This window comes from Vicugna pacos, chromosome 9, assembly GCF_048564905.1.
Source record: "Vicugna pacos chromosome 9, VicPac4, whole genome shotgun sequence".
NCBI classification, from domain to species: domain Eukaryota; kingdom Metazoa; phylum Chordata; class Mammalia; order Artiodactyla; family Camelidae; genus Vicugna; species Vicugna pacos.
Genome location: NC_132995.1, coordinates 64,580,045 through 64,601,537, shown reverse-complemented (window position 1 = coordinate 64,601,537; position 21,493 = coordinate 64,580,045). Strand labels below are relative to the sequence as shown.

The 21,493-nt window shown below is 42.7% G+C and overlaps 1 protein-coding gene across 7 annotated transcripts in view; it reads right to left on the bottom strand.

Moving 5' to 3' along the window:
* Positions 1-21,493, bottom strand: part of VAV3 (vav guanine nucleotide exchange factor 3) — a 387,336-nt gene that overhangs the window by 164,542 nt on the left and 201,301 nt on the right. For all 7 annotated transcript variants that reach the window (XM_072968102.1, XM_072968098.1, XM_072968101.1 and 4 more), the window contains 8 exons: positions 20,186-20,254; positions 15,202-15,310; positions 13,393-13,485; positions 11,087-11,155; positions 9,150-9,253; positions 7,760-7,859; positions 3,960-4,055; positions 635-703 (listed from right to left, as the gene is read on the bottom strand). In XM_072968102.1, the coding sequence (XP_072824203.1) occupies positions 635-703; positions 3,960-4,055; positions 7,760-7,859; positions 9,150-9,253; positions 11,087-11,155; positions 13,393-13,485; positions 15,202-15,310; positions 20,186-20,254 (709 nt within the window). The remainder of the gene's footprint in view (positions 1-634; positions 704-3,959; positions 4,056-7,759; positions 7,860-9,149; positions 9,254-11,086; positions 11,156-13,392; positions 13,486-15,201; positions 15,311-20,185; positions 20,255-21,493) is intronic.

The window sequence follows — 21,493 nt, the reverse complement described above, 5'->3', positions numbered from 1 at the left end:
AGTCACATTGGTATTCTGTTTTGAGAACAAATATTTGCTTATGTTTTAATTTTAAGTTAGGGGCAAATATTATTTCTTCCAAAGTCAGAGTCCAGCAGAGCATGGAAATCAGGGTTTTACAGATTCCCCAATATGCTGAAAAAGCCTTCATTCATCTACTTGCAGTTCTTGATTTTCAGATTTATTCCCTGAAACAGAAACTCAAACCAATCCACGTGTGCTGATACACAGCATCCAGAGGTCCACCTGGCAGACAGCCTGACTTGAGGACAAGTCACGCCAGTGTTCCGAAGTCATCAGCTTGCACAAGCCAACAGTTTTCTCTTAGTAACCAGAAAAGGAATGTGAAGTAAAACCTTTCTATTAAATCCTTCCTGGTGGTTACGAAAGTTGTCATACTTTCATAAATAACAAAAGTTATTTTAATAAACCTCTTCGTTTTGTTTTTGTCTAACAATTAAATGCATGCAAAGATATTGATTTCAGCTCTCCCCACCAAAAGCAAAACTCTACAAATACTTACAGATATTATATTATATACTAGCATATCATACGTATGTATTAGCCGTTTATAGTCCATTGTTTTTAGGCAAAAGTAAGAAATACAAACAAGTGAATGATGCATTTGTCTTACCTTCATTGCGTCAAGGGCCAGTTTCAGATTGGCCTTCTCCATAGGATCCATGGTGTGTTTGACCAGCTCCTATTTGGAAGATATAGTTTAGTACTACTTTCATCCAATTAAAACCAAAATATAAGAAAACGTTTAAATAATAAACCATTTTTATCATTACTCGCACCATAATATGGTAAATCTGATGCAAGCAGGCTCCGTTTTCAAAAATTTCATCAAATTCAATACCAATGTCTTGGTAAGACTTCAACAAGACATCAAACGAACATGAGACAATGGTTGGAAAACATTTTCCTTTCAAAGCTGAACCTGAATTCTGTCCCCCATTATCACACTGACCCTCTTCCCAGGTGTTATGAAAGGCCCCTCCTGGCCAACTGAAATGAGACTTTTCACTCATTATCAAACTTGGCCTCCTGATGGCTTTGGGGGGGGCGGGTAATTAGATTTATTTACTTATTTATTTTGAATGGAGGTACTGGGGATTGAACTCAGGACCTCATGCATGCTAGGCAAGCGCTCTACACTGAGCTGTACCCCGTCCCCCACCACAGCTTTTGATCGTGATGATGGAGCCTCTCCTTTGGCCTCAGAGACATAAGGCGCCTCTGTTTGTAGCTGTTGTTATTTGTCAGTCCATCTTAAATGTCTGCCTATTCACTTGTCTTCCACACTTTCTTCTTTATCTGCACCTTAGAAAGTACTGCTCCCTAGATTTTCAGCTCAGTCTTCTGTTTTTCTTACTTTAAATACTCTAAGAATTCCATCACAACCGTTGTCATAATGTCCTCTATCTCCTCATGGGACAGTGGTTCTCCAATGAATGTGCTCAATTCAGGACTCACGCCTGAGTCCCAGTCTCTTATGCCCAACTAAACAGTTCAACCTGGGTGTCTGACAAGCCCCTCAAATCCACACGCCCAAGCCTAACACACCCTCACTCACAACCCTACTATTGTTCCTGCTCATGGTTCACTGAATGATGGCACCTCCAACAGTGCAATCACTTAAGCCAAAACCTAAAAGGCGCCCCAGACTCTTTCCTCCCCCTCAGTGGTGACTTCTGTTACCTTTGGTCCTTCGCCTGGAAACCAGCCCTACTACCAGGGCCTCGGCTCAAGTCCCTGCTCTTTTTCAAATGGGTCAGGACACCAGGCTTCTGACTGACCTTCTGACTTGCAGTCTATCCTCTCTACCATCTACTCACTCTACTGACATCAGTGAAGTCCCTACATGTGAGTCAGATCCTGTTAGACTTCTACGAAGCCCACAGAAGCTTCAGGTCGTCATCCACACCTCGAAGACACCTCATTATCGGAATTCTGCACACCAATTCCAACTTCTCTCCACTTCCACCTAAACAACCTATGTTCTAGTACTGCTAAATTAATTGCAGTTCTCAAAATACATTCTAATATCTGATTCCACTAGGCCTGCTGTTATCTTGCCTTAGAAAGCCCTTTCTCTCCGAGCCACCTGTCAAACTGTTGTTCCTCCTTCAAAGCCCAACTCAAGAATCTGTCCTCTGCAAAGCCTTCCCTGACAGAGGCCTCTGTGCGAGCTGTAATTAACTAGGTCCGTGTTGTTACCACCTCGGTACCTTCCGCATCCCTAACACATGGCACTGCACTCGGCAGACTGCATTTCGCTCTCCCCGTCTAAACATCACCATGTGAGGGGGGCTGCTTTATACTGCTGAGTGCCTAACACTGTATGTGGACCATGGAAGCCATTCCAAAACCTTTGCTGCATTCAGTACCAGTGGTGGTTCTAGCTGCACACAGAACCTACAGATACCAAATCTGCTACGTCTAATAAACCTGTCAAAGCAACATTCTTTTATTTCTATTTTTACTTCTCCCTTCTTAAATAATAATAGTAAATTATTCTCAAGGTTTCAACCCCCTCCCACTATAAAATATTTTAATTTGATAGATCTGGGATTTCAAATCATAAGACATTTCAAAACTGATTTACCCACTAAAATATAGTAGTAAGTAGGAAATGTGCACATTCATACCACATTTATTCAACACATTTCTAAACAGTAGACAAATTAATTCTACTCGACACTATCTTGAAATGGAAAAACATTTCTAGAATTTCTATCTTAAGTGTGGTGTCCCAGATAAAACTTTTCCTATTTTAAAAAACCATCAAGGAACTAAATATATTTTTGAAATTTAAAATATAAAACCACCCAAGAAAAATTAGTAAAAAAAAAATTGCCAAATTTCAAAACGATATAGTCATATTTTATACTTTTATAAGTGTCTGTCTAAAATCTTTAACGTGACCAAAATGGGTGTTTCTTGAAAACTGCACCTTTTAAATTCTTCAGCTGGTATTTGACTATACCGAAGTTACAAAGTAAATTACTATCTTCTTGTGGACATGTTTTTAGTGTCACGATGTCTCAGAAACTGATTGCCTAAGTCTTCCTTATTATTTTTTCATAAAATGCAATTTGATTAAGTTGCTTTGAGTTTAGGTCTCATAAATGTTTTAATGCATTTTTAAGGAATAATCAGGGTTTGAATCCTTCTGATTTCTCAGTGGAACAAAAATAGAATTGACTAATAATTTTGCAGCTACAGTTCAAGAAATTTAATATACGAGATGTACAAAGCACAGCAAACTTAAAATGACATTCCACATACAGGTAGTAGATCTTTCCAAAATGACATTTCACAAGTATCAGTGGAGCTGACAGACTAATACAGTAAGATATTTCTTTGGAGCAGAACTAATGAGTCTCCTGGTACAGCTATCAAATTAAATTTATAAGACTCTCCACCCTCATTAGAAGACTAACCGTGGAAACCATAAGCTTTGGAGTTATAACAAGAATCACTTCAAAATAAATGTAGTCTTACTATAATTTGGCATAGCAGAAAGCAACACAGAACGTGACACAACTCTCTTTCATTTATGGTTATAAGGCACAGGTTCTAACACAATTAACCTGCAAAATTCAAGCGTATAGCGACACTGAGAGTCCAATAAATGATCACTGCTAATGACAGAAGATTTGGTTGTAGGGACATTTCTATTTGTTTTTCTTTGTTTTAAATTTTAAACATTTTTTTGGAGCCAGTTCTGTTTGGAGGACAAAATGTATGACTTTGTGAGAGACACAGGATTATCTTTACCAAAAGGAAGGAAAGATGTCCAGCTGCTCTGTTATTTCCCACGCAGCTAGCCTGATCATTGAAAATTGTTAAGGGGACAGGGCTCCAAACATAGTTTCAAAGCGCAGTTGATGCTTCATTACTATTTTGCTGCATGTAATGAATGAACAAATAAACAGTTTTAAGTTACATACCTGGAGGAGAAGGTGATACTTTAAAACACGTTGCATAGGAACTACCAGCAAATCTCGAAGAGTAAATTTCCCATTATTTGCTCTTTTGGAACATTCCTAATGAAATATTTTTTTAAATTTAATTTTGTTAGTTTTATCAAAGGGAGTCACAAACATTCAAAGAAAAAGATGCAAAAGTCATAAGCAAAACTGCTATTAGACAAAAAATAGTTTGTTTTCCTTCTCCCCAATCCTTCTTTCTAAAAAACAGGAAGTATCAGCAAGTAAAATAAAAAAAGAAATAAAACTTGTAGTATTTCAGCACTAAATGGGAATAAATACATAGAACGCTTTTATGCATGAAGATTATTTTTTCTAGTGGTCCTCCAGCATCTGCCCCTACATGCCACGTTACCTTTTACCAGCCTCCTCCAGCAGGCCTGCGGACCAGGCACCAAGAGCAAGGCCCTGCTCATCACACCCCCCGTGCTCCTTCCCCACCATCATGGCTGCGTTCATTCAGTTCTTTCCAACTGCTGTGTGCTTTGCCTAGTTTCCAGCAAAACTCATCATCCTCTTGATTGACTGTACTTCTGTTAGTAATAATCCCAACCCAAACTGTTAGTAACCCAACGTGTGCTGTCCCTCCGTGCCCTGTGGGTCTTTTAATTATTGTTGTAAGCAGTATCTTCCCCAATATGTCTTTTATATCTCTAAGAATCCACTATTTGCTGAATAAACATTTGTTAAAATGAATGAAATGGAACGACTGATTCCAAAAATTTACTAAAGGATAAACCCACAACTGGATTCCAAGTTCTAAAAGCCTCAGATTTTATTTTTTTAATCTCACACTCTTTGTAAGAGTTTACTGAAAAATAGTATTGACTGGTTCACTCTTTTCACATCAACTATGACTTTGAAGCAAGCACTTTGAAGTGTCAACACCTGAATTTAAATCAAGTTTGGTAACTCTCGTCTGTGTGACCTTGAACAAGTTGCTCTTCTGATTTTACTGTTTCTCACATAACTGCTGTGTAGTTCAAAGGAACAATAAAAGTTCCCTAAAAACATTTTTATTAGTGAGCAGCCTAACAAGTCCAAAAATCCTCAGACAATTACATATCCAAGACCAAGGAACTCTCCAGTTCACGGAAGGAGTTGTGTTCAAGAAAATACTCTCAGATTTCCCTTTTGCTCACACGTAGCTTTTTCGGCACATAAGAGGATATATTACCAGGAGCTATAAAAACAAACACCATTAGCTCCAAGACCATACTGAGTTAATGAGTGCTTGACTACAGCTCCTAAACACGAAGAACTGGGGCCACATCCTGACGTGTTAGCTCACGTCTTGTCAGTTGCTGCGGTTCACTGGAAGGATAACTATTCCAACGGATTTCTTGCTTCCACAGATTACACAGAGTTCTGGATCGTGGGTCTCAAATAGGAGGTCAAACTGTTAATATTATTGTAATGAACGGGTCTCATCTTCCCAGCTGCATTTTAAGTCCCTTGGAATTGAAGTTGTATCTCACACTTCTTATGTTATGCCATCTTAACATAGTGTTAAGAACAAAAATATTACATAATTTAAAATTCATTTTGTTATGTTATGGAAATGAGTTTAAAACTTTGGGGGGGGATCAGTTCTAGTTCTAAGTTACAGGCTCAGGAAGTATAGCAACTAGCACTGCTGCCATTAGCCATGACAGGGGGCCTGAGACAGGCCTAAAACGTCCGTCAGCAGTGAAAGTAAACAAAGCGTAGAAATTATTCTTCCCAAACATCCAGCCGTGTGCTTAGCCTCAACTCCAACACTAATTGAGAAGAAAATAAAACGGAATGGGGGTGAGCCAGCTTGTAGGGCGAGATAAAAGACTCTATTACCCTTCACTCCATGTTATTTTGGTCCCAAAGTGGAGGAAAAAAGACAAAAATCAACAAGAGCAAAAGTAACCACCGAAAAGAAGATTTGAAGACGGAGGCAGAGAGAAACCAAGTCTAAGGCAGCTTTCCCTCCACATGCTGGGACTGGCAGGAGACAGCTCCAGCCAGGACTACGTGCTGAGGACTAGCAGTGAGCATCTGAGTAAGTACCTCCAGGTCAGGGAGATGGGGAGAAACGGGGCGTTTCAACTGAGGAAAAGAGAACCATCAGCACCTCACCCTGAGCCTTTCAAACTCAGCCCGAGGCCCTCTCTTTCCCTAAGGCTGACAGTGACGACAGCAACTGTGTCCCTAGAGCTCCAGAGGGTGCTCACTGGGCAGGATGGCGACACTGACTCTGAAAAAAGGAGAGGAACGTTCAAATGATGCCGAGAATCTCATGGAGGTTTGATGGACAACTTGCTGACTCCTCCCTTGAGCCAGAATTATATATCTTGATTTAAAACAAAAACAAAAGCAAAAACTGCTTTAATGGTAGATCTATCAGGAGCCAGTTGCGCAAGTTGTAAAGTTCTATCTCACCATCATATTTTAAGTCAAGGTGGCTAACAGTTCTACACTTATGAGGCTCTATTCTCCAAAAAGGAGTGGGGGCCCCTTAGGCGAACAAGGTTGTAAGGATGTCATTTAGGGACTCAAGCCATCTCTAGACATAAGGTCCACATCGTCCAGGGACTGTAAGAAGTAAGGAAGAAAGATCTATGACACTGAGTTAGTGCAGTTACTTGGCAGCCTGTCGACGTGCAAACCTTCTAACCAATAGTTCCCTTTGGTGGGAATTAAGAGTTATGAAGCCAGACCAGATATGCTACAACAGTGAAGGAGTTCTGATTTGTAAATCATCTGCTACTTTTTCTCCTGTTCATCACCTGACTTCATTGCTAAACCGAACAAAGAGCAGCAGAGAGGATGAGAGAGAGCCAGCTAAGCCACACTGTCACCTAACAGTTGACTACGTATCTCTACCTGAAACTTTAGAAAATCCAAACATATGGACAAGATATTTGAGATGATAATTCACATAACACACAAATATCATTTTTCAGAAGTTTTCTTGAAAGTGCGAACACTTTTTGTGGCGGAAAAAAAAATGCACACACACAAAAAATAACTTAACACAGATTCCAGACTTATTTTCCATTGTTACCACGTGCTGTTTACACTAGTCTGCTCGGCACTTCTCAAACTTCCCCGACTCTTCTGGTCAAGACATACCAATTCTTCCAGAAAGCCCTATATGTTTTCTCATCTGTCAAGATTCACCCCATTCTTCAGTGACCGATCTCAAATGCTAACCCTTCAGATAAATCTTCCACTGTCTAACTCTACTTACTGAAGTGACCACTCAGCCTTACTCATGAAGCCCTTTCAATGAATGCTTCTCACATTCTACTTAATCCTATTACCTGTGTGTCTGTCTAGTCTTCCTTTTTATGGGCAATATCCATTCCCTTTTTATACACCTGCCCCTAAATGTCTTATATTTTAAATAAACATTTTAAACCTACATATACATTATCTCACACATATCTCACTCACCCTGTACCTTTTACTACCCTGGGTAAATTACTCATCATCTCGCTAAACCTTGGCTTTCTCACCCACAGATAGGAAAATTAACTGTATGTATCTCACAAAGCCATGAGGCTCTAATGAGATAATGCATGTAAAATAAAGCTTCTATCTTACTACTGCCATTACCACCGCCATATGATTATTTTATAGAGCTATGTATTAAAATAGTTTATAAAACTGACATGAAATTATACGTAGGATGCACGGGAAATTTGTTGCTGCTTTGATCATGAAAAGGAACATGTTTTTGGTTTCTTTTACTCTATGTCATATAGAAACAGGAAATAAACAGGCACCTCCAATTTCAGTTTGACATCTTCTTTTGTCTTCGAAATGTAGTCTAAACTAGAGATGGCTGACTCCACTCCACTGCAATACTGCCCATAAATAACCAACCTGAAAGGGAAGAAGAGAGAGGAAGAAATCTATAGGACAAAAAGGCAAGAATAAAGTGGAAGAGGAAAGAGGTAGAATTTTTCATCTATTTAAACCCATGTTAGGAATAATCAGTAAATCTGGCTCGTCCTGCCCCTCCCCCTATCTCGGTCACCCCGGGCAATTTACTCATTTCTTTTTAACACACATCATACATACAGTCGTGGAATGAGGGTCATTCATCCTTATGGTATTAAAGACGACTTTTTTTTTACTTCTAAATTTGAACAGGATTGATTCCACATACAACTTTACAGCAGGTAGATGTTACAAACTGGCGTAATGACTGTTAATACTGTTTGATACAACATATACATCAAAAACAAAATAAAACATCTGTTTAACTTCCTATTAGAGATCAACTTCTTCACTGTTTGCGCTCACTCAGGAGCAGTTTTATTTTCTGCTGCGATTTCACTGTAGTCACCATTCATTAATAAACCTCCTACTCCTTCCAACTTTTTAATTAAGAAAAATACATCGTCTGGAAAGTGGGACTGAGAAGCCTGCACTGAGCTGGACAGAAGATAACTCGTATTGCAAGGGGTCGGAGTCTGCTTCAGGAAGGGCATCTCTGGAGTAAGACCGGCTTTGATTTTCACAGAGTCTGGCTGATCTAATGTTTCTCTTAACTCTGCTGGGCTGGGGGGTTGGGGGGGTGGGAGGGAACTACTACATTAATGTTTATCTAATGTTGATGCAAAGCAATTCATTAGCCACTTTTTAGAACTAGACTATGGCGCTTCATTTTAAAAGACAGAACTGCCTTTTAAGCAAATTCCTTGGTTACTTCTAATTCATATGAGTTGTTCAGAAGATTTTTTTTTTCAAATTCAGAAAGGGAAACTGATTTTGGCTGTGAATCTAATGCTCCAAAGTAGAGAATTATAAAATATTAGAGTTGGAAAAAGCAGCAGGTACCAGCTAATCCACCCCTAACATTTACAGGTGGAAAAAAAGGAGGCTCAGAGTTAAAAATGCCTTCCTGGAGACTCCAGAACTCCAGGGCGACAGGTTCTGCACAGAATCCTGCACCTTCTGACTTGCAGTGCAAAAGCCTGAAACTTTTTTTTTTTCTTGATACACATATGGACTTCAACTATCGCTTTGAGATTAACTGTCCCATGTTCTAATTACTACCCAGGTAGGATCTTAATAAACTGTAGTAAGAGCCAGTTTTGTGCAATTGTAATACTAACCCTCACTGTAATTACAAACAAATAGCCACAAAATCTGAAATCCAAAAGTTACCTCTCCTTGTAGTTAATGAAGACTTGATACAAGTTCTGGTCATTTTTATTTACAATGGAATCATGAATCTCTTGCATTAGGTTTCGATGAACTTTCACAAGTTCCTGAGAAAAGAAAACAATGGCAAAGGAAATTAGGAATCAGAATCAAAAAAAACCCCAAAAATCACCGGGGGCCCAGCACTGCTAGATATTCAAGGATATGCCGAATTCCCTCAATATATACACGTGCTACCATCAGTAAAGGGGGGGGGAAGGGGGGAGGGAGACAGGAAGAAAAGAGGAGGGGGAGGGGAGGAAGGAGGAGGGGGCGGAGAGAGGAAGACAGGCCACGTGCATGGCAAATAGCATTTTCAGATCCAACTTGAAATGTCAGTGTCCTGTGGAAAAAGAAATTATCTCACTAGTTATTAAAGGGTAATTTATTCCTTGTATAAAAACATGTACAGTTCATTTTCATTTTATAATCACTTTAAATTTTTAAATAAAACCATCCAAGTGCTTAATGATGTATTGACAGGATAAAGTAATGATTCATGTCCTTGGGACGTAAAAACACAGATTTGTACTCTGGTCAATTAGTGGTGTCCTGGAGCTAAGCTAACAATAATCAGACTAAATTACTTGAAACCAGACAACTAAAGGCACAAATAAGCAGCAAATAAATTGTAGCAGGCAGTGCACTGGGGCAACTCAAAAGTCACAATTTCCCATTTCTCCTGATAAGCAAGTAATTTCCAGTGAGATGGTAAATACGCATCACAGCCAAGAAACGAGGAGATTTGAGTCAAGGTGCCATTTCTCCCTGCATCTCTTCCCGTGCACCCTGGAGCACACACTGACATCTCTGCGTGCCTTTCCTCAGTAGGCGGGAGAGAAACATGAATGTGTTGGCTCTGTTGTTATTTTTTTGAGGAATGTGGAAAAGCCCCAAGAATAAGGACTGTCAAATGGGTCCTAAGTCACAGCGAGCCTACTCAGATGGCTCCAGAGCCTCCTCTTCTTAGAATGTGTGGTTTGTTTTATGCTAAATGTTCGTTTGATATTGTGACCTTCTTCTTCCTTCATAGAAATCAATACAAACATCTTCCTTTGGCCAAAATCAGAGACAAGGACAGCATGCCACAGCTAACTGCCTGGTGCACGGCAACACTAAATCTAAAAGAATCAAAATTGATACAAGCCAGCCTGCACATGAATGCTTATATACTGTCTATAAAAGCTGTATGTTAAAACCAAGCCTGTTCTGGAGGTCTAAGAACGTGAGTCTTGCCTAGCAAGACCTCACAGGGTTTAGCACTGGCTTGCTTCTCTGCTTCTGGGTAAGTATCCTTTTAGGGTTGTCAGATAATTGTACAGTATCCTGAAATCTGAAATGCTTACATAAATGTGAAGAAAAGCTCCTCACATCTTACCATTAAAATGGACTGTTAAATCCTAAGGAAATAGTGTATTTCAGAAATGGGAGTTTAGGCTGACACATCTGGAAACGGAAAACATCACAAAGCAGAGGTCAAGGAAGTGCAGGAATGGCGGGAAGTGGATGGAGCCGGATGGAGCCAGGCCAGTGTCTGCAAGAAGGGGTCCGGGGGCTGGAGGAACATGAGAGCAGGGAGTGGGGCAGAAGGGGACGGCCACAAGGTGAAGAGACAGTAACAGCAGGGACTAACTGAGACACCATGTCATGATGGGCAGTGCAGGGTAACACATGAATCTTATCCATCTGTGTTCAGCATACACCCTGACGGACTTCCGGCTGACAATATGACATATCAGTTACTTCCAGAATAGAATAAGACTATAAGAACTCAGGAGGCAAAAAATAATAATAATAATAATTGGGTCAAAATTCTTAAAGAAAATAGGAGAATGTTAAAATAGGGAGTCAAGAAGAAAATGAGGATTTTATAGAATGTCAACTGGCGCATTTTTACTTACAGGAATGTTGATGAATACTGAATCAAATTCTGCTGCTGTCAGAAATCTTTTTAACGGTGCCATGAAATACTACCAGAGAGAAGAGAGAAGAATCATTAAGCACAACTTATCCTCATGTATGTGACAGTTTTCACCAGCAAGCAATAAATATTTATGGAGAGTTAACTGTTTATCAACGTTATGAATACTGAGAAAAAAGAACTACCGTGAAGATATTATACTTGAACAGAAATATAAAGACATAAATAGTTAATACATTTTAAGTACAAATAAAAGATCTGGGCTACAACTGCTTCTGAAAGTAAGGGTGAAAAAAGAGAGGGAGAGAGAACATCATTAGCTGAACTGGAAAAAATGGTAACGTTTTGGAGATGTATTTGAGGGTTAAGACAAAACATCCCTCATATGCTTTGTGGAGATTCTAGATCCCTGAGCTCAATAATCTGCTTATGCAATTTATGGGTCATTCCCCTTCATCCCTTGAGAACTGTAGCTTCTGGCTGGCCGCATCTCTTCCCAATATTCCTCCCACCCTCATTTTCGGCCATCTCAGCACCTGTGCCGATGATCCTTCCAGGAGCCTGGCCTCTCAGTTCCTTGGACTCCAATAATCTGTGTCCCATCCTAGCTCAGCTGCTCCCGTGGTCACATCCCAAGACCCTGCCAGCACCGACACCTGCAAAGGCTCCACAGCACCGATGCTGACCTCTGCCCTCCCATCTTTCCAGCTCATTCCTTCAAGGACTTCTTCAACCCCACTGGGTCTGCCAGTCCACTGACCAGCCCACATCCCCCATGTCCTCACCTCCCTTGTCACCCAGTTCACCCCCTACGGGCATCATCAGAATCCTTTCCCTGCATATACCCTGACCCTCTCCTCTTCCACTGAGGAAAAATGAACACCCTGGTTACACCCAGCTGGCTATATATTTTGCGTCTGTACCTAAAAAGTTAAACAGGAACTATACTGATGTTCTTATTCAAAATATAACCACAAAGCCCAACTAAGCCCGCTGTGCTACGTCATTGCAGCACATTCACTCCCTCCTTCTCCTGAACAAGTCTTCCACACCTTCACCTCTTTTTTGTAAACTCCCAAAAGGTTCTCCTGGTTCCCATTTTCTTAACCTGCAAATGTGGAGGGCAGCAGAGGTGGCCTCACACCTCCATCAACAGTCACTCCCTTGGTGATCCCATCGAGGGCCACGGCCTTCAACACCACCCAGGGCAACAACGGCCCAATCTGTGTGTCGAGTCACCCCTTCCTCTTGATGTCAGACTCATCTCTCTCACTTCCTCCTCAACGCATCCCCGGGGAAGCTAACAGGTATTGCAAATTTACTGGGTCCTGATAGACTGGTGGTTCCCAAACCTGTCCTTCCCCATCTCAGTCCCCATCCTGACCATCCACACAGTTACTCATGCTAAAACTCTAGCATTCTTGATTGCTCTTTTCCACACCTCCTTTACCTAATTCATCATCAATTCACTCACCTCTACTCTCAAAATTTATTCAGCATCTGACCACTCCCTACCACCTCTACCAATACCACCATCTTCTGTCAACTTAATTACTGCAATATCCTTCTCACTTTTTTCCAGTTTCCTCCCCTGCCTGAGAAGAGTCAGAAAGAGCTGTTAAAAACTTACATTCGATCAGACCACTTCTACTCAAACTGCTCCAGCTCTGAGCCAGATGCTCTGTGTGCCCCTCTGTGACCCAGGGGCTCACCACACCTCTGATCTCACTGCTCCCTTCACTCATTCTGCCTCGGCCACCTGGACTCCTGCTGTTCCTGGAAGCACACTGAACATGGTCCCGTCTGAGGGCCTGTCCCCCGCGGACTGTCAGCTCTGGCCACTGCGTGGCTTGCTCCCTCAATTCACTCAGCTGTCTGCTTAGACAGGATCTGATCAAAGAGGCCGTCCATTACCACTCTGCACAGGATAATACCAGCCTCCCCCGTCACCTTCTATCCCCTTCCTCTGCCTTGTTTTTCTTCAGAGGACTTACCACCACCTGGCATATTATTTACTTAAATTATAAACCCTCCCACGAGAGAGAAGGTGTCATGAAAATCAGAGTTCTGTCGTGTTTACTGCTACATCCTCAGTCTCTAGAATAGTACCATTCAGGTACTGAGAAATCAGTAAACAGTTGTGGGATGAATAAATCTGCTTTGAGATCTTTAAACCCAAAGTTCTACAGACAATCACAACACAGACACAGCAGAATGACCTTGAGCCCAGGGCATTAATTATACAAGATGGTATTTGACCATCAAGAATGACACCCGACGACTTACTTTTTCTATTGACTCCAATGTTTCTGTATATTTTTCCTCCGTCTGCTTAATTTCTGCTAGGCAGCAACTTCGTATGTCATTTTCTGGACATTTCTGCAATTAGAATTTCCAAATTTAAATTATTTAACCAAATTCATGTACTAACACTCTGGCCAAAGCTAGAAATCAAAATTATTGATTTTTCTAAGCATTCCATTCTAATAAAACACATAACTGAAAGATATATTTAACTGTATTTGTGAAGTATTTTTGCTTTTTAAAGAAATCTGAACAACGAAAATGAAAAAGTTTTAGATAATTAAAAATAAACTTTTGAGTCTAGGGACATTCTTCAAATTGAAACGTCTATTTTATTATAAACATTACTGAATGTGAAAACATCAGGAATGGTGTAATATCACTTTCTTAGTGTACGGCATCCTCTACAAGTGCTGTAGAAATAGCTGCAAAAACAATACAAGTATATTTGGTAAGTAAAAATCTTAAAATAGTTTTTCAAAAGTTAACATCTTGGTGTTTGGCTCTTTTACTAAAAGTTTAAGACTGAAGGCAGAGGGACGCGGCATGAAGACCAAAGGTTTTGGGATCAGTCAGAATTGGGCTCCAGGACCAGTTTTACTGTTATTAGCTTGCTATTGTGTCTCAGTTTTCTCGTCTATAAAATAGAATTACAGTCCCCAGCCCAAGGAGCTGTAAATGAGATGACCCATGTAGAGGCTTAACACCCTGAGGACTCCACAGGAAGGGCCCCGGGCACGAATCTATCATCACCGTTAACCCTGCACCACAGGAGTGCCATCAGCTGAGGGACGACTGACCCTGGGAAGGAAGATACAGCATCTGCTGGTGCTCAAAGCAGTTTAAAGGAGGTCCAGATGATACTCTGTCACCTCACTCTTAAAACGCTGCCAGGGGCGTCCTGTCAGCTCGTGCGCTGGGTTAAAGCGCACATCATGGCATTTCAAACACAGGCCAGGACACCTGTTTCCATCCCACAAAAGCTACCTCCCTGTCTGGGCCCCTGACAACCTGCCAGGCTTTTATTAAATGTAAGTAGACAAAGACTGCTGAGTGGACTCACCAGAGCACGGGAGGAGCCTCAACTACCACCCAGCAGATGAAGAAAGCTTTTCATATTAAAAAAAAAAAAGACAACTATGCTAAGCAACTCATCTTTTTTTTTTCTATTTCAAATTACAGAAATTGAGAAAATCATTCAAAGTAATTCTGAATGTTTTAGATACTTTAGTGGTAGACAAAGCTTTGTGGGTGACATGTGAAACTAAGCTTATAATATAGTAAAAAGGCTAGGAGACCTACAATGAAACGAAAGGAGAAGTATCTCCTATCAACCCCTAACAAAGAGAAATATGATTTAACATATAATTTATGCTACATCAAATTTAAAGTAGATTTACCTGCTTTGGTAAAAGAGATTTCCCTTCATAACAACACAATTTCACGATTACCCCGAAATTATGTTCTATTGCCACTCTGCCATTATTTAGGCGGTGACATGTCACTTACCTCTCAGATTCGGCTCTCTTACTAGTAAAATGAAACGATTAGACCAGAGACCCCCCTATGGTTGTTCTGAACTATATAAAATGCCACGTTCCTATGTCTCCAGATGCAGTAACGAGCCATGGTTACATAGTTATGAGCAAGGAAAGATAAAAAAAAGCAAACAAACAAAAAACTATCCCAGCAGAAGTTACATAAGTAACGACATTCATTAGCCCTTCAAATAGTCACTTTCCTAAAAAATACTCAGAGTAACGTAAAAAAGCAGGCAAGTGAGAGGCCTACGGGCGGCTGCGCTTCCTCTGCCTTCATCAGGTCCTCGTACACCTCGCCACCTTCGTCCTCCCCGTACACACAGTCGTACAGGCCCTCTTCGTCCTCCGCACGGGTTTCACTGCAACAGAGGGGATAACGCGAACGTCATTTTCTGCCACGCAATAAATTCGATGGTGAGAAACAGCTGGCGGGATTTCGGTAGAAAATCCAGGGAGGAAATCACATAGAAAGAGTGGAAAGAGTCAAAGGCTTCCTTCACAGCTCTGCCCCTCCTAAGAACAAGGACAAATGACAGCAGAACCCCCGGGGCCCGCAGGGACAGCCAGCATTCACTGGGCACCACGATCGTCTCACCCAGGTCGCCTGGGCCCAGCTCTGGCTGTTACCGGGGAGGCGCTATTCCTTGATCAGTTCTAGAGATGAGGACTTGGGGAGGACAAAAGGTCTCTGACCTGCCCAGGATAACACAGCCAGGCAAACGGCAGAGCCAGGATTTAAACCCCCGTCTGTCTTATGCTCTGAGCACCTTCACGGCTCTTATCACACTGCCCCCCATTTTCCCTTTGTCAAGGCCTCCACTTCATCATCTGCCTTAAAAGGTGTAACACGGAGAAGACAGGGGAGTTGGGGAGAATCTAATATGTTATGAACAGTCTTTTTTAAAGCAACAGTTTCTGCAGGGTTGTAATTTTCAGTATCCAAGGCAGTGGTTTTCAAGGCCACTCAGAGAGGGTCCCCACAGGTCCCCTTTCAGCCAGTTTCTGCTTTTACTTGTTTTATTCATATTTTGTTTCAAGAAATGGTCCCCAGGCTGCAAGTCATTTTTAAAAGCCATTTAAATTCTTCTGCGGGTCACCTGGCGGTGGGAAATAATTCCTATTTCTCAAAACGTCCACGAGCACTTACAGAGTGACAGACAGATGTGTCTGTCCTAAACCCTTCATGTGCGATTGTAAACCTAGTCAGTCAAAGGAGAAACAGCTGCTTCCACTTGTCACCATTCTGTTCCTGCTCCTTAAGTTTCTCCTGCCAGCTCAAGAGTCCTACAGATAAATAGCTTCCATTAACTAATTACATCAAATACCTAAGATTAGTACATTTAGATGCGTTAGAAGGAAGCAGTAACACCTCCCTGAAAAAAAAAACGCAACTCCTTCAACACTGCCAACTCTTATTATTCCTTTTGGGCCCATGTGGACAGAACATTATAAATCAGTACAGACAAAAATGAAAACACTGCAACTTTAAGTGTCACTCTGCAACATGGAGCATCTTTCAAAGAAGGTGTGATCACAAGGTTGCCTGTGTTTGTCGTGAAGCATTATCTGGAGGTCTCTGACAGCAACGAACTTCCAAAAGGAAGGAAGGTGCCTCGAGGTACCTGGTGGTAAGAGAAGTCTTGCGAGAACTCTGCTCTGGGAAGGAAATCATCCCAGGACTGCCCGCCCACTCACCGCCTAGTGTTGACTAAGAATGTGCAGAGTGCAGGACCTGTGAGTGCCAGCAGTGCAGGGGTGAAGTCCCAGGACCCTCCCGCGGGCCAGCGTGGAGAACAGCACATCAACACATTCTACACGCGCAGAGAACAGAGCGAGAGGAGCTCCGACTAAGGAAGTCAGGGGAACCTTCACAGCCTGGATACTGAATGTCTACACTAATTTAGTCAATGAATATTTGCTTAGTAAATGCTGTGTTCCAGGAGACACAGCTGCAGACGAGGCTGACAGTTTTCCGCCCTCGGGGGTAACACACTGAATGAGAAGACAGACGGGAAGAGCACCGAGACAATGGACGCCAACACTGCGAAGGCAGAGCAGTGCGCAAGGTCCACAGCGTGAGGGGGGTGTCCCATCCAGCGTGCCCACTGCAGGGTCCACAGCACGAAGGGGGGCGTCCCGTCCAGTGTGCCCAGGTGAGTCAGGTGAGCCCCAGGGGAAGAGCTGAACCAAACTGAGAAGGGCCTTGCACTCTGTGAGCTCGGCCTTACCTGCACATCTGGGGACCACGGGGCATTTAGAGGGGTGGGGTGAAGGGTCAAGAAGACAGGCAGGGAGGATCAGGAAGCCAAGGAAATACTGTGGGGAGAGGTCACGAGCGCCGTAACTCGGGAAAAGGCAGCTGTGGCGAGAAACAGAGACTTTGGAGGCTGTCAGGTAGAGCCAACCAGACCTGGGGACTAAGCAGGATGGGGAGAACCAGGGACAGTGAAAGACTTTCTACTTAGGAAAACTGAGGAGATGGTGAGTCACACTGGCATCTCCAGAGTTTCCACACTGAGGGGCTTAGGCAGGCAGCCCAGCCTGAGAGCACGGGGTGGGGGCAGTTAAACCGGTTCAGCACTTTCTGTAACTCAGCAAAGGACAGGAAAGTCTGATGAGTTCAGAAGGAAAGCAGGCTGTGAAATCCACTTCTTTGGCATTCTTAACCCCAGCTCTCCTGCCTCTGACCCTCCAACCGCTGCCCCCAACCAAAAAAAATCCAAAACCAAAACCAAAACCAAAACAAAACCACAAAACCAAAAAAAACCCAAAATAACCACCAAGCAAAAACTCCATCATCTTGCTTAAGTTTCTCTCTCTATCCCTCTCTCTTTTTCTTTTTATTTATTTTTTTATTTTTTGCTATTTCCCATGAGGGTGGGGAGAGGAGCACATGGATAAATGCAGATTTCTCTCTGAGAACTGCAGGAGTGACACACGTGCACACACACACAGACGGCGCTAAAACAGTTCCGGTTTCGTCATTCAGTCCCATACCAAAGCTGTTTTTCTCACCAACAGTTCGGTCAATAAATTCCGATTTGCATAAAATGAACAAGTGGGAGGAAAGAAGGACCTGCGATCCTTTAAGATGGTCAATAAATCAACAGCAGCCTGTATTAATTCTCCAGTGTCCAGGCCGCCTGTATACAGTCACGTGTGACCCCTGAGCATACAGCTTGGAGGAGTGAGGACCCTGCACAGCTCAGCCGTCTCACACGCCCCCCACGCCGTCCTGCATCTGCCTCTCTCCACGCGAGGGGAGAACGACTCCCTCTGCAGTGGGGAGAAGACCAGTGCGTGTCCTGGGGGCTTCCCTTTAGGCTATTCCCCCCCTGTGGTTAGTGTGAACTAGATGAGCCCCTGGAGATCATAACAAAGCTAACGCTGAACATCAAGCCATCACAGCAAACTCAAAAGCAAGCCTTCGCAGGAAACGCACGGCATTTGGACCTCCCACCACCAGATGGCGAGCTGGAGCAGACGCGCCTCCCAGAGCCCGAGCTGCATCCTGGAGCAGCCAGCGTGGGGGCCCAAGTCTTCTCCAGACGCACCTCCTCACAGGACCTATCCTGGCATCATGAGAACGACTATAAAAACTAGTAGGCGTTAAGTGACCACTGGTGGGGGTTAAGAAAGAGCGTCATTACAGCACTGGAAATAATAGATTCTTTCTAATACTTTGAAGAATTTGATTATATTGCCAGTAACCTCACAGTCACTTTATGACGACTGTAGCCAATTCAATGAGACAGACAGCAACTCCGCTGCTTAAGATTAGTGAGTTCTTGGAGAATTTGAGAAGAGATAAGAAGACATTCTTACTATACATATAAAACACAAGACTTCGAAGGCCACCCAATGCAGCCGACTCGGGCATGAGCTGCCGGTCACCCCTGTGGTCCTGTCACAATGCTCTCCGACTGCAAGTCCTTGGAGGGGCAAGTCAGGTGCTTCTGGGAGTCAGTGCAGTACGTACTTTAGAATAGGAGCTGCCTGGGTTCAAGTCCAAAGACGACTATTCACTCGCGATATGATCTTCAGCAAGTTACTTTGCTTTTCAAGATTCAGTTTTCTCTCGTGTAAATGCGGTGATAGCAGTGACAACCTCATAACATGAGAGCGCGAGTGGAACAGGGTTAGCACAGAAATGTGCATTCAATCAGTCCCCAGGGACTGACAGAGGTCTTATGACAGAGCTCCCGCCTGAAGCATCATGCCTGCAAAAGAGCAGGTGCTTAACGCAGCTCTGGTCTATTTATCAGAAAATAGGCAATACTGAGGACCTACTAGACGTTGAAGTTCTAGGAAGATAGCCAAGAACAAGGTAAAGACCTTGACCTCACATAGCTGACCTTCTAATAAGGAGACAGACAATAAAGAAAGGACACTGAGACTGCCTCAGACAGAGGTGAGCGCCAAAGAAACACAGAGCAAGGGCAGGGGGGTGCCAATCTTAGACAGGGTCGTCCGGAAGTCCTCGTGGGGAGGGACAGCTAAGCAAAGACTTGAATGCTGAGAACAAGCTCCGTGCACTGGGGCATTAGGACGGATAAGCGGATGAATTTCCACAGGATCTGAATCTCTCCTGGAGCATAATCTATGTCTTATTACAATTCTTTGCAAACATACCCGATCTTTTGACACTGGTTCCTTGAGGGGTAAGGATCAGGTTTTATATTTATTTGTAATCTGCACAAGTCACTCAATCAGCATAAGATAATCAGCTGCAAGGACCTTCAACCTCTCCTGACTATTCAACGATAAAGCCCCAAAGGATCCTCTGTTCAGAATCAACACCATCTGATACAGCATCCCTGCATGGCTCCAGCCCAGGCTAGCCTCGCCCTTCCTCAGCGGCGCGGTCGCTCCTGCTGCAAGCCCGGCGGCAGATTCCACGTCTCTCTTTGATTGTTCCTTACTTGCCTGATGGCAGGCTTATCTACCACCTCTACTACGCCTTTGAGAAACTTCCAAATGGTACTTCACTGCCGTTTGTTTCTTGACTTTCCAGAGAGACTTGCACAAGGCAGGACACACAGTGGGAATTAAAGGCCCTTTGGAGCACATTTTCTTGTGACCCTTCCCATCAGGAGTTTGAGGTTAATTCTTATGTGTCTTAATCACTAAGCCACTTTCCCCCTTCAGAGAGCTATCGTAACACCCCTGGTTAAAATCCACAGAGGATGCAGAAATCGGCAGTGGTGCGATGTGGCAGAAAATGCTCAACGTACTCTATCAGGTCAGGCAGGCCTTTGTAGACGTCGTCGTCATCGTTAACGCTTTCTTCCGTTGGGAAGGGCCTGGGAGGGAGGGGAACAAAAAAGGTGAATAAGCAACAAGCAGGCTGGGCGTTAACCTCTCACTAAATGTACAAGTTCAGCTGCTGCCAAGCGCTCGGTTCAGTCACCACATTTAACACGACATCCGTCCGGGGCTTCTCCCACAGGGCCTGCCCCGTGGCTGTGTCTGGGGTCCCCCAGGGAGGCCGTGGTACGTGCCACCCCAATCACCTGCAGCAATCAGCGCTGGTGGCCGCAGTCCTGTGAGCAGTTGTGGACGTGCTAATGGGCTCACCTGGTCCCCCACCGGCCACACACCTGCAGGCTCCCCAGTTCACAGAACAGGGGGCCGTGCGGCCCTTGCCTGCAGCACCTTGACTTTTCCTTTACGGAATCTGATTCGATTGACAAATTATCTGGTGACAATCATCCTAGCATGACTTGGTTCCCTAGTGTAGATGAAAATGAGGAGACAAAAATGCCATGTCCTTTATGTGTGACCACTGCCCCAATACACTTCTCTACTCAGACTATAAGCCATGTAAGTTGCATTTTTTTTTTCATCGACTGGACAAATGAGTCAAACAGGCCACAGGGAGAGTGCACTGTTTTCTTTGTCCCCTGGTCAAAGAAAATGACTAATTTATTCCCTGTTCCTAGCCATTAGTTTCTTGGTTTGCCCCATGCTATGAACTTTATTCATAACACCAACATAATGCCCTAATTTACGTCTAATAAAATCACAGTAATTGTACTCTAGTACCAAAAGTTTTACCCTTTCTTTACACGCAAACAATATGTCATATGTTTCATAAAAACAAGAAGATCCATTAAAATAACACATAAGCACTAAATAATTACTAAACAATTATACTTAGTATATTGAAATACTTTCACAATCATTTATGGATTAACTTACTACTTAAGGCATCTGAGGAACACCCAGTTTTCAAATAAATTAAAATGTGTGAGAAATGCCCGTTTCAAAATCTTTTTTTAAATAAATTTTGAAGCGTTTTATTATACTCCTATACAAGTCCAGTGTAGAAAAAAATTAAAAATATAAATAAGAAAAACTGGAAAGGAAAAAACCCTTCTAACATATATTCTTTCAGAATCAACAATATATACTTTAAAAAATCATGCTATTTCAAAATCTGCCGTTTGTGTATAACCTAAAATATATGTTGACGCGGAAAGATAATCATGTACTAAAGAGAAAACCACAAGGCGTGGAACATTCATCCAAGCCTACAGACT